Source organism: Uranotaenia lowii, chromosome 3 (assembly GCF_029784155.1).
Source record: "Uranotaenia lowii strain MFRU-FL chromosome 3, ASM2978415v1, whole genome shotgun sequence".
NCBI lineage: Eukaryota > Metazoa > Arthropoda > Insecta > Diptera > Culicidae > Uranotaenia > Uranotaenia lowii.
The window spans coordinates 145,138,737-145,155,959 of NC_073693.1; the positions used below are offsets into that span (position 1 = coordinate 145,138,737).

Sequence of the window (17,223 nt, forward strand, 5' to 3'; positions counted from 1 at the left end):
GAAGACTGTTGTCGACTGCTGAAGCCGGCGATACAGATGTGCACGTGATTAACACTTGACCCCAATGACTTCTTCGGGGGTGGATTTGGTGTTCCGGCAGGTAAACTTCAAAGTCATACTTTGCTACAAGGAATAGGATGAGCTAAAGAAGGATATTGGTAGGGTTAGAGGATTGCAAAGCTAGAGGATAATTTCCTATCCCTTTTTGCTCCCAAGAGTCCATATAAGTAGGTTTTACCGCGCCTACGTCGCGTTGCTTTAGGAGATTGTATTGGGAGTGCTATGCAAGAATTAAAGTATTTTATGATGGCAAAGCGAAGAGATAACCAATCCCCCGACTAACCAAACTATATTCGTACCGTAAGGCTTCGTCAAGGTGGATCAGTACCACTAAGCTGAATTAGTTTAAGATGCGTTGAAGAGAAAAATCTTAAGGTTATTTTTGAAAGTCTCTTAATTTCCTGCGTTCTTTAAGTCTGATGGAAGTGAATTGAACAGATTCATTCCACGATAAGCTAAGCTATTTTGTGCGAAGTGTGTTCTTGCTCTAGGCAAAAAGAAATTCATGTTTTCAGCGCTTCTCGTATTTCTATTGTGAATGTTATTTATATAAATGAGTTCAAGGTTCGATTTCAGTAGGTTTTTTTGAGATTTTGAAAAAGAAAGTTAAGGTTTCAAATTTGTTAAGCTGTTCCAAAAGTTCCAAAGGTAACTGTATAGTAATCTAGTGGAAAATAAGGTAGGCAACTTTTTAATATTTATGAGCTTTGTTTTGAAGAATCATAAGGCGTTGCAAGCGTGTTTCAGCTGCATAGCCCCAAATGGAATTCATGTAGATCAGGTGGGATTGTACATAAGCATAATAAATTTTCCAAGCTGTTTTTTCATCTAAGTATTGACGGACTTTTCGTAGAGCGAAAACATAGGAAGTTTTTTTTTGCAAATTTGGCTTATATGAGCGTCCCATTTCAGATGTTCGTTAATGTATAAACCAAGATATTTTATGTCAGAGATTTGTTGGATCTGCGTTTCATTTATTGACAATGTCAATGTTCAAGAGTGACCTCTTAAGGAAAACACCATAAGTTTAGTTTTCTTTAGATTCATCGACAAATGATTTTTAGAAAAGTATTCGGACAGTAATTTTATGTCCCGTTCAATTAATGTCTTCAAATTCATCGAAGCATCGGTTGCATAAAGTAGAGTGGCAGACATCTGCATACATTTGCAGTTTTCCGAAAAGCGGTGTTTGAAATATATCATTAATATAAATATTAAATAGCAATGGTCCAAGGACGGAACCTTGAGGTACACCATATTTTATTACTTTGTGAGAGCTATAATTTGATCCTATGTAAACAGCTTGAGTTCGATTGGACAAATACGATTCCATCAGTGATAATGCAGTGTTATCAAAACCAATTTCTTTGAGTTTTTGTAATAAAATTTGATGATGAACGCAATCAAATGCTTTGCTGAGATCTATGAAAACACAGGATACGATTTTTTTAGAATGAAGATTCACAGTTATATCGTTGATTAAGTTTGCAACTGCAGTTAAAGTATTTGATATGGGAACAAATCCAAATTGGTTTCGATTAATAATTTGATTGTTTTGGCAAAAACCATTGAATTTGTTCAAACAAGATTTTTTCAAACGGCTTCGAAAGTGAATTCAGAATAGATATTGGTCTGTAGTTACTCATTAGATTTCTTGCACCCGATTTGTAAACGGGTATAACTTTCGCGACTTTAAGTGAATCTGGCCCAACATCGATTGATTGATTAATGAGTTCCGTGTATTTTTCAAGAAAATATGATTCATATTTAAGCAAGAATCTTGGTGGAATACCATCTATTCCCGAGGTAGAATTGTGTTTCAATTTATGAATGAAGGTGCTGACATTTTCACTAGACACGTTCGAAAATGAGAATCTTATTTGTGGCTGATTAAGATTAGGGATTGATGCATTCCAATTATTCAGTACAGTTTGGCATACATTAATGTAGTAATTATTGAATAATTCACATACTTCTTTAGGTTCTTTAATCATAAGTTCATTCTCCTCAATTTCTGTTGGAATCACATTTCTTTCATTTGAGGTTTGTCAACAATATCATATAGAGCTTCCGAGATTTTGCTTCTATCGTAAGGTTTTGCTTATCGTTGCGATTTGGAGTCACTATTAGTCGATAGTCTGGATCGTTTTTCAGCTCCAGGCACGGTTGTAGACGATATTCCCAACTTATTTGCAACATCTCGAACGAAGAGGTTGAGGTTGCGCTTGAAAGCGCTAACCACTTTTCTGTTCGGTCTGCGGCCCCCAGATCCAGACTTCGCAGTTGTCGACAAACGTTCCTCGAACACTTCTATTACTTTGGTAATGGATGAGATCCCTTAACTTAAACTCTGTACTTCCATAACTTTTTACTTTACTTACTTAAATTAATGTTCCCGCGCCGATTTTTCGGCGCATAAGGCCGTGGTGAAAGACCTCCACTGTTGACGATCCGGAGCCAGCGTCTTCACTTGGTCCCAGTCAAGACCTTCGTCGACAGTTCGAATTACAGCGGCTAGGCTTCGCCGCCACGAGTTTCTTGGTCTGCCCCTCCATCGATGCTCTTCCGGATTCCATTCAAGCGCCTCTCTGCGAATCTCGTTCTCATCTTTTCGCAGCGTGTTCCCAATCCATCTCCACTTACGTTGCCGAATCTCGATTTCTAGTGCCCTTTGATGACACCGGCGATGTAGTTCCTCATTCGAGATCCAGGCCACCAAGCGCGGATGATATTCCGCAAGCGGCGGTTTACAAATACTTGCAGTTTTCGCGTCGTTACCGCATATGTGTTCCAAGTATCGCACCCGAATAGCAATACAGATTTGACGTTTGAGTTGAAGATTCGGATTTTTGTTCGTAGAGAGATCTGGCGTGACCGCCAGATGTTTCGGAGACTCGCAAACGCAAATCGGGCCTTTCTGATCCGGGTTTCGATGTCTTTCCTGGTACCACCATCAGGCGTTTTCTGGCTACCAAGATACTGGAAGCACTCCACTTTCTCAACTTGTTGCCCAGCGACCATGAAACTGGAGGGATTTCCTGTGTCGATCTCCATCGACTTGGTCTTTCCGACATTGACTTTGAGACCTGCTGCCTTGGAGCTTTCGGTGAGGTCGTCGAGTTTGCTCTGCATATCTGGTTGTGTTTGGGCGAGCAAAACAATATCGTCAGCCAGGTCAAGGTCGTTCAGTTGCTCCATTGTTGAAGGATTCCACGGCAATCCTCGGTTCGGTGCACAGTCAATCGATCCAATCAGAATCTCATCCATTACGATTAGAAAAAGTCTCACTCCAGCAGTTACCGGGATTGGATCTGAAAAGACACCATCGTGCAAGACCTTGCACGAAAATTCCTCGTATTGTGCTTCGATTAGATGGGCTAGTTTCTCTGGGACTCCTCGTCGCCTTAGAGCCACCCAGATGTTTTCGTGGTTCAGTCGTTCAAATGCTTTTTCGAAATCAACGAAAATTAGCAAAAGAGAGTCCTGGAATTCGTTGATTTTTTCCAGTATGATTCGTAGCGTTGTGATGTGGTCCACATATGATCATCCGGATAGGAATCCAGCTTGTTGCCGTCGGTGTGTAGCGTCGATTTTCTTCTGGATCATGTTCAGGACCACTTTGCAGAGTACTTTGAGAGTTGTACAGATCAAAGTTATACCACGCCAGTTACCGCACTCTGTCAGGTCTCCTTTCTTCGGGACCTTTACGAGGATACCCTGCATCCAGTCGGCCGGGAATGTTGCAGTATCCCAGATGTCAGCGAAAAGACGGTGCATCATTTGTGCTGACAGGGCAGGGTCGGCTTTCAGCATTTCAGCAGGAATGCAAACGATTTCATGCGCTTTGTTGACCTTCTTGTTTTTGATTGCCGCTTCTATTTCAGCCAGCGAGGGCGCTTCCGAGTTGACGTCATTAATGCGATTTACTGTTGGCGCTTCAAGCTGTGGGTTCTGTTGGCCATGGCTATTTGTGACCCGGAAAAGTTGTTCAAAATGCTCAGTCCAACGCTTGAGCTGATTTGTTCGAACTCAACAGCTGACCTGCTCGGTCTTTCAGCGGAGTTCTTGCATTAGTCCTTGCACCACTAAGGCGGCGAGAAATGTCATAAAGTAATCGGATATCTCCAATGGCGGCGGTTATTTCTCCCTCTTCCGACGACGACAAGAGAGTTTGTCCAGACTCTCTTGTCTCGTCTACAAGCTCGTTTAACTGCCTTTTTAGCTCCGCATATCGTAAGCGGGCGGCTGCTTTGGCTGACCCGGTAGGGGGAAGTGTTCCTAAATGCGCATGTTAGGTAATATGCGCATACAGCCGATTAACGATATGGCTAGAGATTCATCATATCTAATCAGTGCAGTTTGAGGGTAATACGCTTTTATTACATGGCATGAAAAAATTAAATTGTTATATAAAGTCGAAAAAATTTAAAAATTCAAACAAGATTTTTGTCAGTTTTGATATAATATATTGAATTTTAATTATCGTGCGTACAGATTCTGTGAACAAAAATTTTAATGGTTTTTCTTTCTTATTCATCTGGAAATCGGAAATTCAACAAATTGAAGCTTTTGGCAAAGTTGTAGATGATAAGATATTGGAATACGAGACAGGTTCTGAATGCCCATATCAAGGCAGGTTAAATGCCTATATCAAGAAAAATAGATTATTCTTATTTTTTTTTTACTTCCTATCATTTAAACATTAAATCTACGCTCAAATCACGATCTTACAGCGAAAAAAGAAGAACTTCATACTGATCCGATAAAAATACAATATGAACAAAATATTATCATGAAATATGGCCATATGGCATACTTAACTATGTTTCATGCAAAAGAACTAGAGATGTAAAAAAATTCACCAAAATTTCAGCCTTGACGTATGCCTAACATCCGTTTCAACCATTTTCAATTAAATAATTTAAAAATATTGCGAGTGTAAATGAAATATAGCTTAAAACATAAATATGCGCATTTAGCCCGCCGGTTTCGGAAATCGGCTATTTTGACTTCTTTTATTATAAAATTATTTTCACAAAAACTGTAAGAGATTTTACAAGAAAAATTGCTCTTACGTATAGAAAACAGATGCCCGCTCACGTGCATATAGTTTTCAGGCTCCTATCTATCGGAATATGGGAGCATCTTGTGGCAATTTGTGCGGGAAAATGAAAAGGTTTGATTTGAAATGAGAGAAAATAGTGCTGAGATGGAAAGAGAAAATGTGCGAATTGTTTCAAATTGTTGCAATTTGTGACGCAGATGTGAAATTTTTAAAATACCATTTCCAATGCAAAGAATTCTCTCTTTATTGCAATCCCTTGGAACGGCTTCATCTGAGGAGCGATGCCAAGCATGCAGTTGTTCATATAAGTAGTGTTCGATGTGATTCCCTGTTTACATGCACGCTTCTTTTTTATAAACTCAAAATTAAGTTAGATCGAGGTTCAAAACATAATTCGATTCAATGAACTTAAAGTTAAGTTCCCTTTTTCCTCCTTGCGATGGTTCAAAACGGAGTTCGAGCTGCTAACTCAAAACTGATCCATTTTTTTTCCTTCGGCGAGGGAGCAAAGCTAAGTTCGATCTTATGAACTAAAAATTGTGCTCTCTTTTTTGGACTGAAAACTCAGCGATTTTTCGAATCGGAACATCAACCAACGAACATGTCGCTAAATTTTGATGTTCCGGAACAATTTCCAGATGATTAGTGAGCGGCTTGGAATATCCGGAGACATCCGGATGTTATTTACTTCCCGTGAGAAGTAACATCCAGAAGTTTCCTTTGTAGTTTTGACCGGGAGTGTCAAAACTTTCCACCGCTCTGTAATTGAAACTTGGTGATCTAGAGAGAAATGCCAATCATTCTGATTAATTTAACTCAACACGTTGGCGAAAATATGTTGCTTATTGTTTTGAATTTCAGTAACCAACCACCAATAAACTAATATGCACTTTGAATAAAAAATCAATAATCAACTATTGAAAGTTTCTACTGAAATTGTTATATTTTACTATTTTATAAGTTTGCTAACAGATAGACTTTTAACAAATTTGTTCAAAATTTAAAACTAGCAAAGCGATACTTGGAATTTCTTATTCTATAAACATATTTATTGTATGGATAATAATTTTTCATAAACATACCATGACATGAGAAATCGTGGAATTGCTCTGTTTTGGACATAACTGGCCTTGTTCTAGCCGAATTTGTTTTATCCTCTTTATCTATTTTGCATACTCTTCCATGCACGATAACAAACAAACTAATGCAAATTGCCTTCATCCAGAATTATTCATGCGTTCGGTCAGATTTTGTTCCACTCCATGCCTCAAAGTTTTCCCAGTGCGTATCTCCTTGCCTGTTTCGTGTAGAGATAGTCGTCATATTAACTGTTTTTGCAATTGATTACTCAACTCACTCGTACTGAAACGAAACGAATCGAATCCAAACGCGAACATCGACAACACTCACAATTCACCGCATCGTATCGTCAAATAAAACTGAATCAATCAAACCACCATCATCGGAAAACCAGTCGCCATGGGACGCTGCCAATCGACACCAGGACTAGTGGAAACGCGTGGCCGAACCACCATCGAGGACATGTGGATATCTCCGACGACTGCGGTCACGACGGCCAGTTCGATGGTTCCTACATATCCACTCCAGCAACAACAGCCAATTTTAGGGGCGCCTGGGCCAACTTCAGGGACGACGACTGCGGGGGCGGCAGCGGCGGCGACGGTTTCCGGCGGCAGGTAAGCCATCAAGAAGGGATCCACATCCACACGCCACCGCAAGGCAGCAAATGCCCTCTCTCTCGCTACCTCTATCTCTCTCAGAATCCATCACAGTACTAGGACACCGGTTGAATATGAATATATTATAGTCTCCCGCACCCACACTTTTTCCCCGACACCCAAATGCAAAAGTTTAATTAGCGTTTAATCCAATTAACAAATTTCCCACAACTTCGTGCGAGGTTCTTCATCCCGACATTTCCATTGGTAGATTTATTGTTTTATTTTATTTTCGGTTTCAAATACTGTGTGTATTTTTTGCGTGAAGAAGATAATCCCCCGGCGAATGGCGCTGATGCCGCGAATGATTGAATTCCCCGAATGCCGCATTTATTAAAATTTCTCACAGCCGCCATTCGTTTTGGAGATTTTCGTCTTCCATACTTTGACAAAAAAATCAACTAATTCGAATTATTGTGCCGCACACTTTTTGAAAATTGTCTAGCCGCATGACCAGTCCGCGATCGCACCGTGGGCCACTCAGCGACAGCCGACAACCGCAATCGCCCGGCTCGGTAAGTCCCAGTGTACATAGTTCCGAGGAACGGCCCAGGAGTCGGGCGACTTCTCATCAGTCCCGACCGCAATCGCAGCCCAGCAGGACAGGTAAGATTTTTTTTCTCCGCTGAATATGCGAAACCGCTATGCAGTTTTCGCTGTTCATTTGCTTAGGCGGAATACGAGCATAAACAAACAGGTGTATCGCCTTCATTTATGCACTTCATTTATGACCAGACAATTGAGCTGAATGTCGACCTAGGGGTTTCATTACATCTCATAAGTTCGCGATAAGACAAACATAAATTAAAACGAAAATAAAAAGTAGTAGTATAGTTATTTTGTTACACAGTAAACAAAAATTACCGAGTTCGGAAATTTTTTTTACCGAAATCCTAACATGTGTAAATCGTTAAACTGTTCGGTAATTTTTTCGGTAAAAAATAAACGAACATCGGTAAATCGATTCTTCATTTACCGATGTTTGTTTATTTTTTACCGAAAAAGTACCGAACAGTTTAACGATTTACACATGTTAGGATTTCGGTAAAAAAATTACCGAACTTGGTAATTTTCGTTAACTGTGTATGTACCGTTTAATCAATAACAAAATAATAATTTTGAGTTCAATTCCTGACTAGTTGCTGGGTTTTAGACGGAATTGCTGTGGCATCCGAGATGTGCCTCTGGCTTTCACAGCCATGATACTGTCATGAGCGGTAGCAATTGCTAGTCCAACTAGTCCCTGAAACAACTAGATATCGATGATGTCAGTTGTGAATCAAAACATAGGGATGATGGACAGCTTACTGTTAATATTCACGGAAAAATCGACATTTCCCTCATCAACGGATTTGTTTGAATATTTAGACTTTCACGACGGAAATGAAGCAAAGGGCTTATGAGGATTTCGGCTACGTAATCCGTTACTACAGCTTCAGCAGAGAGTTCTTTTTTTACGTTGCGGAGATTGAAATCTTATCTAAGGAATAGACTCGGAAAGACTGAATTGTTAAACATTCATACAGACATCAACGTAAATGTGGAAAAAATAATGAAGTCGTTTATTGCCATGAACAAAAATGAAATTTTAATAAATTTTCAAAAGTATAAAAAAATGTTTTTAACTTTTATTACTTTTCTTGAACATGATGGTTTATTCGAAACGCGGTAACAATTCAACCATTTGTTCGTTTTGAAACCCCCACAAAAGGTTCAATATAGTACCAAGAAACCCTTCCAAGAGAAAGATTTTTCAGCGGCCCTGATATGACCCGAACCGGCTATTTTTTTCTTGATGGGTGACTCGTGTTAACCTATTCAAAATTAAGAGATGAGATATTGTAGTAATTGATACTAAAATTTTTTAATAAAGTCAAATTACATAACAGTAAGCTGTTCATCATATGCCCTTTTCAACTTTAGTTTCTTAGTTCAGATGACAATAAAATGGAGTTTTCTTTACAAACTGCTCTCAAGCTAAGACGGTGCTCAAATACGTGACATAAATTAAGGCGTCTACAGAAACGGTTTTCGCCTTCTTCATTTATGCAATATATGCAGGGCTGCTTCTTATTTCCACTAATCTTGGGTGGTGTCTTGAAGACTTTTTATTCTCAGAGGTGTCCTGATTTTTGACAATACCACCTGGCAGCTTTGCGAATATTTCCTGTCGGAATATGCTCATGTTTGCTACTTTATTTATCGGCCTTGTCGGTGAAAATTGATGTCCTGCTTAGTAGGGACATCTTGCAGAGCGAACGAACAAAAAGATGCTATATGATCGCTCAGATAGCCCTTTATCTCAGAAATGGATCTATCGATGTGAAGCCTTCTCAATTTGTTATCATAGCGTTCGATGCGTATAAACGTTGAAAGTAGCCGTTTTAAGTGCATTTGTTTTTATTTTCAAATATTGGGAACCTTCAGAAATTTTGATGTCTGAAAACTTGCTATTCTAAAGTTGAATGTTAATCTTAAGTTGTTTACGTCATTTATTCAGTCTGTAAAGCCTAAATCGGCCAAGACGGTGTATGTCTTTTTTTTTTACAATTGTCACAACTCTCTCATATAAAGTGGGCCTTGAAACTCGCTTAAAAACGTTGAAAAATCGTATTTGAGTTTATTTTTTGTAAAAATAGGGGAGAATGGGGATACTTTATCCCCTTTTCTTAATTTTGTCAAATCTTTTTTGAAAAAATTGGCAACTTACCCTCTTTTGCATTTTCTGACAGCCGGTAGTTTCAAGTTTCTATGCTCCAAAAGTTGGAACGATACTTGAACCCGTTGATGAACTAGAAGCATTTTCGTGGAAGTAAATTTTTTTTTTTAAATTTTTAAAGTTAAGGGAGACTTGATACTTTAAAGAAGGAGACTTGATTTTTCATTCCAGAGACCCTAATTCTTTGAAAAAAAAAATCAAACAAAATTTCAAAATAGAATGTTAGTTGACTATTATGGTCATGTTTTTTTCTCATTTCACTAATTATAAATGTCAGAAGAAAAAAATCCAAAACTATGTCTTAACCTTTAAGTCATTGCATACTTCAAGGCGCTATTTCCAAAATTTAAGAGAAAATAAACTTTCTTAGACCTTTTTGCCAGACAATTATTAAATAAATATCAGTTCTTGGATAAAAATCAGTAATCTCGTAATCAACAATGACCACGATCTGTTTAGGAGAAAAATATACCTTTTTGAACTCTAGGGATCAAGTGAACCCATAATGGACATTTCAGAAAACTTTGTCTGAAAAATGTTGAGAGTTAACCATTGTTTTGAAATATGGTATAACGAAGTTCATATTACACTCTAACGATTTATATTATTCCCGCTTGCGGGAAAACGAAATTACTGCACATTTACTGCGATTCAAGGGAAGGCAATTTACATCACACCAAGAGGCGAAGAGGTTGAACTGACTCTGTAGGAAGTTTACATCCTCGGGACCGTTGATGCGGCGATACAGTTTCAGATCATCAGCATACGCTAGTTTTGGTCCATCAAGGAGCAATAGCACGTCGTTGAAGTATATCAGGAATATTATTGGTCCTAGATGACTCCCTTGAGGCACTCCGGATTTGGCGGAGAACTGACTGGAAAATGATTCACCTATTCGAACAATGAGTTTTCGTCCTACCAGGTAGCTGCGGAACCATTCCAGTAGAGACCCGCAGATACCAATACGATCGAGTTTGGCGATGGCTATGGAATGGTTCACCTTGTCGAAAGCAGCTGACAGATCAGTGTAGATGACGTCGGTTTGAGATCCCATGGCAAAACTGTCTTGCACAGTAGACGTGAATGTCAACAGGTTTGTAGTCGTAGAGCGCTTGGGCATAAATCCATGTTGTTCATTTGAGAAATAAGGCTTGTAATACGAAAAAATGGGTTCCAAAACAACCAGCTCGAACAATTTGGCAATCGCACATAAGGCAGAAATGCCACGATAGTTGTTCACATTTCGTCTGTCCCCTTTTTTGTGCACCGGAAACATATAGGCCTCTTTCCATAAGGATGGGAACGTAGACTGATCGAGTGAAACTTGGAAGATTATTTTTAGAGGTATCAGCATATGTGATATATATCGCTTCAAGAAGGTAGCTGGTATGCCTTCTGGTCCTGCGGAAAGGCTGTGTTTCAGCTTAGCGGTCGCTACAACAATTTGATTCAGCCATGTGTTCAAATGAGGGACGTTGCAAGTCGCGCTGGTAACTTGGTCCGAGGATATTGAGTTTGAGTCAAATACACTACGGAATTTGTCAGCGAAGAGGTCACAGATTTCAGGTTCCGAAGTCGCTAAATTATCATCCAGAAACATGGAGGGCGGTAGGCCGGATTCTTTCCGCTGGTCCTTGATGTACTGCCAAAATGATTTGGGTTTTGTTTTGAAACCTCGCTGTATCCGAATTAAGTAGCTCTGGTAGCAGCACAAATATGAGCATAGTTTTTTGTAAGCTGAGTTGAGTTTTCAATACTCATTTTTAGCGCGGAGAGTTTTGTGCCTAGTGTGATAACGAAGAGCTTTATTCTTGAGCGTTTTCATTTGTCGCAGTTCTTTCGTTACCCAAGGAGCTCGTAGGTTAGAAACTGTTGAGCGTTTCGGTACGTGACGATCGATGATGTAATTGATTATATGGGAAAATTTCATAGCTGCAGCGTTCGGATCGGAAGATTCCAGTTCAGATTCCCAGTCGATAGCATCGAGCGTTTGTGAAACAGCGACGAAATCAGCGTTCTTAAAGTCGAGTAAGAATTGACCAGGTTTTTCGATGTAAGCAAAAGCTCTAGGAATATCAAGTGAAAGCAGCAGAGCAGGGTGATGAGGAACAATCTTGACCAAGGGCGTAGGAGCCTCTTCAATCGTAGCCAATAGGGGTCCGTCGCTGATGAAGCAGAGATCGAGCATGCGAACATTTTCATTCTCTATGCTGTTGATCTCGCGGAGAGTTGCCGTGCTTAGAGAGTCGAGAATCGTGTTGGAAGGCACCGTAAACGAAGATCTGGTTGGATCGGCAAACACAAAATCATCATCATTCATCATATAGATTTTCCAATTTTGCAAAGTCTGATGTATTTGAGGCGTTCAGTATCCAAGATAATGAGTTGATAAACTGGGAATATCATAGTCAAATATTAAGTAATTACCTAGTAAAAATAAAAAAAGCGAACCGATAACGTTCAGTTTTTGACTTTTTGCCGCTTCAAACCCCATAGTGCAGAGTAGAAAACAGCAATATTATTTTGATCTACATCAGTGGTTTTCAAATTTTTTTCACTTACCGCCCCCTTTTGCGAAATTTTCTAGTACACCGGCTCCTAAGCAAGTTTTAAAGCATTATAAAAACCTTAAACATTCAAAAGGACAATCCATTCAAGAGCTTCGATAGTTTTATGAATAACCAAGTAACTTAAAAAGTTTAAAAAACTCACAAAATTTAAAATTTAATCAAAAATTAAAGTTTTGAGGACACTATTTTTCAAATTTTCAAATTTTGTTCAGTAGATTTTAATATTTTTTCGTTGAACTCTTACGTATCTACTAGTTTGAAAAAGATGTAACCTCATATGCAAAAACGAAAAGTCAATGTTTCAGGCTGAAAAATCTGTTTTGCATTTAAATACTAAGATGCTTTTTCTCGCAGATTCAATCGAAAGCTATTCCTAATTTAAAAATTTGAATGTATAGCAAAAAATTTAAACTGTTTCTATAGTATTTTTTAAAAAACGTTTCTAAATTTAATAATTATTTGTTATTCGAGAGTTCGACTGTATTTTTATTGATGTTTATTTTTTACGGCAAATCAGTCCAAGCTTTTTTATGACACGAGTTTTTACTATTACATGCCCGACGTTTCGGTGTCGTATGACACCATCTTCAGGGGTTCTAAAAAGTGTAAATTACAGAAAATGTGTGATGTTTTGTTATATCGAAATAATCTAACCCTACTTACAAATGGTCGCTGTGTCTTGCTTTTGTAAAAGCGTACTGTTTAAGATACCGGTAATCGAATAGTTTCACTGTAAATGGAGTTTTTTAATTTAGATCATCCATCAAACTAATAAAGGAGTCTATTATTTGTAATTTTTTAATTTGAAAATCTCACCAAATATCGAGACAACACTTAGCCGTAACTTTTAGGCGGCAGAACTTTGTGAAAACATATCTTCTTCGGTTCCCCTCGGCGCGTGTCTCGTGTCATAAAAAAGCATGGACTGATTTGCCGTAAAAAATAAACTTTAGTAATAATTTTAGTTAGAAACGTAAAAAAATACGTAGGTTATTATAATGTTTTGTTCAATTTTGTATCACGCTTCAAGGCTCTTTGTTTTACATTCGACGTATGGCATAGCTCGATATCTTGAATTGTCGTTACAATTGAAATTGTTACAAAATTAGGAAAAATGTGAACTTAAAAATGAGCTCACCGCCCCCTTGAGCCTCTACAACGTGCCTTAAAATAACAAAATTGGGTTCACCGCCCCCTTGGAAGCTCTCAACACCCCCCAGGGACTGAATGGACCACATTGGAAACAACTGATCTACATGGTCCAAACCAATCGTGCGGCCATTCATATCTCGAAAACGATTTTTTTAGAGTTTATGGCAAAATGGTAAACTAAGTTAATGTATAGAATAAAACAGCTATTTAACTTAATAAAACAGCTAATTTTTATCTGGCTGGACTCCCCACCCTCGAAATATTACCAAAACCTTACAAATAGATGGCAAATCGTGGTCAGTTATTCATCACGATCATTAGAAAATATTTCGTTTGTTTGTGATTATTATGATTTGTTTTAATAATTTATATCAAACAAACCATGTGTTATGATTAATTGTTTGAATATTTTATAACAAATAAATCTATGTAGTACTAATTATTTCCTGTCATACTCTAAAAGTATGCAATTTGGCAAAATGTTTGCTAATGAGTAAAGAAAAAAGTTGTAATATGATCTAAAAGTAACCAGCGTTTAACGATTTCATTGAAATTCTTAAAGATTTTTAGAAATTGAAATTAGCGGCTTTTTTAAGATTTTACAGGAAAGTGGATTTTTATATGAACCATCTAATCACATTTTAGCGAAATCAGAATCATTGTTGCATAACTGAAGGCGATATATGAATCAACTACAAAGTGACAAAAAAGTTCCAGTATTTTTTTAAATATTTGAACAGCTTTGAACTTTTTTAATATACAATAAAATCGAATCCACCCAACCATAGTAATATTCCTTGAAATCATGGCTATCAGGTTGAAACGAAAAACAAAATTTAAAGAATACCACCAAGCGAGGATGATATTCTACAGGCAGCGGTTTACAAATAATTGCAGTTTTTGCGTCATTACCGCATAAATATGTGCTCCAAGTTTGAGCTGAAGATTCGGATTTTCATTCGTAGAGATATCTGACGTGGGGGCAAGATGTTCCGCAGACTGGCAAATACAAATCGGGCTTTTCTGATCCAGGGTTTCCATGTCTTTCTTGTTACCACCATCAGGCGTTATCTGGCTACCAAGATACTGGAAGTACTCCACTTTCTCAATCTGTTGTCCAGCTACCATGAAACTGGCGGGATCTCCATCGACTTGGTCTGTCCGACATTGACTTTGAGACCTGCTGCCTTGGAGCTTTCGGTGAGGTCGTCGAGTTTGCTCTGCATATCCGGTTGTGTTTGAGCAAGCAAAACAATATCGTCAGCAAGTTCAAGGTTGTTCACTTGCTCCATTGGTAAAGGATTCCACGGCAATCCTCGGTTGGGTTTACAAAGTCAATCGATCCAGTCAGAATCTTATCCATTATTATTAGAAAAAGTAGCAGTAATAAGATACATCCCTTTCTCACTCCGGGATTGGATCAGACAAGACACCGTCGTGCAAGAATTTGCACAAAAATGCCTCGTACTGTGCTTCGATGAGATGGACTAGTTTCTCTGGGACTCCTTTTCGCCTTAGAGCCGCCCAGATGTTTTCCTGGTTATGTTGTTCATATGCTTTTTTGCAAATTGCCGTCGCAGTGTAGTGTCGATTTTCTCCTGGATCCTGTTCAGGATCACTTGCAGAGTACTTTGAGGGTTGTATAGATCAAAGTTATGCCACGCCAGTTATCGCACTCGGTCAGGTGTCCTTTCTTCAGGACCTTTACACGGAAACCCTGCATCCAGTCGGCCGGGAATGTTGCAGTATCCCAAATGTCGACGAAAAGACGTTGAAATATTTGTGCTGACAAGGCAGGGTCGGCTTTCAGCATTTCAGCAGGAAATTGAAATGAAATGGAATGAACTGACCTGCTTGGTCTTTAGTGGCATTCAAGCTTTAGTCCTTGCACCACTAAGGCGGCGAGAAATGGCATAAAGTAATCGGATATCTTCGTTGGCGGCGGCTCTTTCTCCCTCTTCGGCTAGGGAGTTTGTCCAGGCTCTCTTGTCTCGTCTACAAGCTCGTTTAACTGCCTTTTCCAGCTCGGCATATCGTAAGCGGGCGGCTGCTTTGGCTGACCCTGTATATGTCCGCTCAATTCCGACTTTCGCCTTTCTCCGATCATCGACCATCCTCCAAGTTTCATCCGACATCCATTCACTTCTTCTTCCAAAAATTTTACCGAGAGTACCATGGCTCGTCGTGATAAAGGCATTCTTGATTCCACACCACTGTTCTTCGACTGTTCCGTCTGTCGGCAGTCCCGAGGCTCGGGATTCAAGCTGTCCAGCGTATGCCCTTTTCAGCTCAGGATTCTCCAACCGGCGGACGTCGTATCGACACCTGACTTTCTCCTCGCGCCGTTGGGCACGAGCAACTCTCAGTCATATCTCGCCAAGGACGAGATGATGGTCAGATGCAATGTCTGCGCTACGTTTGTTGCGGACATCAAGAAGGCTCCTTCTCCATTTTCGGCTGATGCAGATGTGGTCTATTTGATTTTTTGTTCGGCTATCTCGGGATACCCAAGTGACTTTATGTGCTGGTCGATGGGAAGAATGATCCACCGATCACCATGTTGTTGTTTCCACAAAATTCTACAAACAGCTCTCCGTTTTCCTTCATCTGTCCTAGACCATGGCGTCCCATGATGCGCTCAAGGTCCTGATTGTCGGAGCCAATCTTTGCGTTTAAGTCGTCAAAATGGATTTGAATGTCACCCTTCGGAATTTTCTCAACCACGCTGATCAATTGAGTGTAAAACTGCTCTTTCTCCTGCAAATCAGCAACGTCTGTTGGCGCATAACGCTGGACCATTGTAAGGTTTCTAACCCGTGTGCTAAATCTGGCTACGATTATTCTTTCGTTTACTGGTCCCATCTAATGAGGGTCGCATGAGCCTGCGGGCTTATGTAGTAACAGGAAACCAACTCCTCGTTCCCGAATAGCATGTGCTCCTCGTATGCCAGAGTAAAGCAGGACTTTCCCGGACTGTGTCTTGTGTTCTCTAGTGTTAGGTCAAAACGGACTTCGCTCAGTCCCAGAATTTCAAGCTTGAGGTGGCTAGCTTCTCTAGCAAGTTGAGCCAGCTGGGGGCAAGGGTTAAAATGTTCCAAGTTCCAATTCGTGTCCATGTTTTCATGCTAAAAGTCGTTCCAAAGTTCCAGGTCGGTAATTTCTTTCGGATCGCGTATCGATTTAAAAAATCGGGAGCAGTAGGTTGTTAACCTAAGGTCCCTATCCCGCGATGGGGCTGCCAGCTAGCGGGAGCCACCCCTGACCTGGAGAACAGACGCTCGGTTGTTGTTGTACGCTGTTCCTGACCTGAGGAACAGACGCGTGCGGCCACTTTCTCAGTCTGCATGCGACCAAAGCATCCATCGTGGTTGGGTACCCGATCTCCGCTTAGATTACTCGCACCCCAGCCGGCACCACGGGGAGGTAGAGATAGGAGTTGTGAATAAGATGTGATATGACCACTATGGGGTCTCGTGTTGCACATTATCCACCATTTGCCAGCCGTGTAGGAATAAATTTCTGTATGTACCTCATATTGGCCGTGCACAACGAGACACCTTCATTCAGATGGGAACACAGCTTCAGTAGGCTTGGAGCTTCACGAATTTCGCAAAATCGATTATTGGCATCTGTAAAAAGTGTTTTTTTCGCTTTTTTGGCTTTAGGGTCAAGTACCGGAGATGACCTGAAAATGGATAGAGTCTAGAACAATATCAACGGAAAAAGTGTCAGCGAGCAGCTTCGGAGGCATTCGCAACTCACTGAAGGAGTTTATTGAGAACGCGGGAGGGAATTTCGAGCCAATCTTGATTTTTTTTTTCGTTTAATGTTGTTGCCAAGGTTCCATAGAATGTTGTTTGTTTTTCAGGTGGTTTGATTTAAAAATCTAATTACTAAGCACGGTTACGGTTTTAAAGC

General features: G+C 39.7%; 1 protein-coding gene across 2 annotated transcripts in view; it reads left to right on the plus strand.

Moving 5' to 3' along the window:
- The window catches only part of LOC129754733 (cyclic nucleotide-gated cation channel alpha-3), a 708,907-nt gene that overhangs the window by 669,045 nt on the left and 22,639 nt on the right, over window positions 1-17,223 (plus strand). For both annotated transcript variants that reach the window (XM_055750948.1, XM_055750949.1), the window contains 2 exons: window positions 6,600-6,822; window positions 7,310-7,470. In XM_055750948.1, coding sequence (XP_055606923.1) covers window positions 6,600-6,822; window positions 7,310-7,470 — 384 coding nt within the window. The remainder of the gene's footprint in view (window positions 1-6,599; window positions 6,823-7,309; window positions 7,471-17,223) is intronic.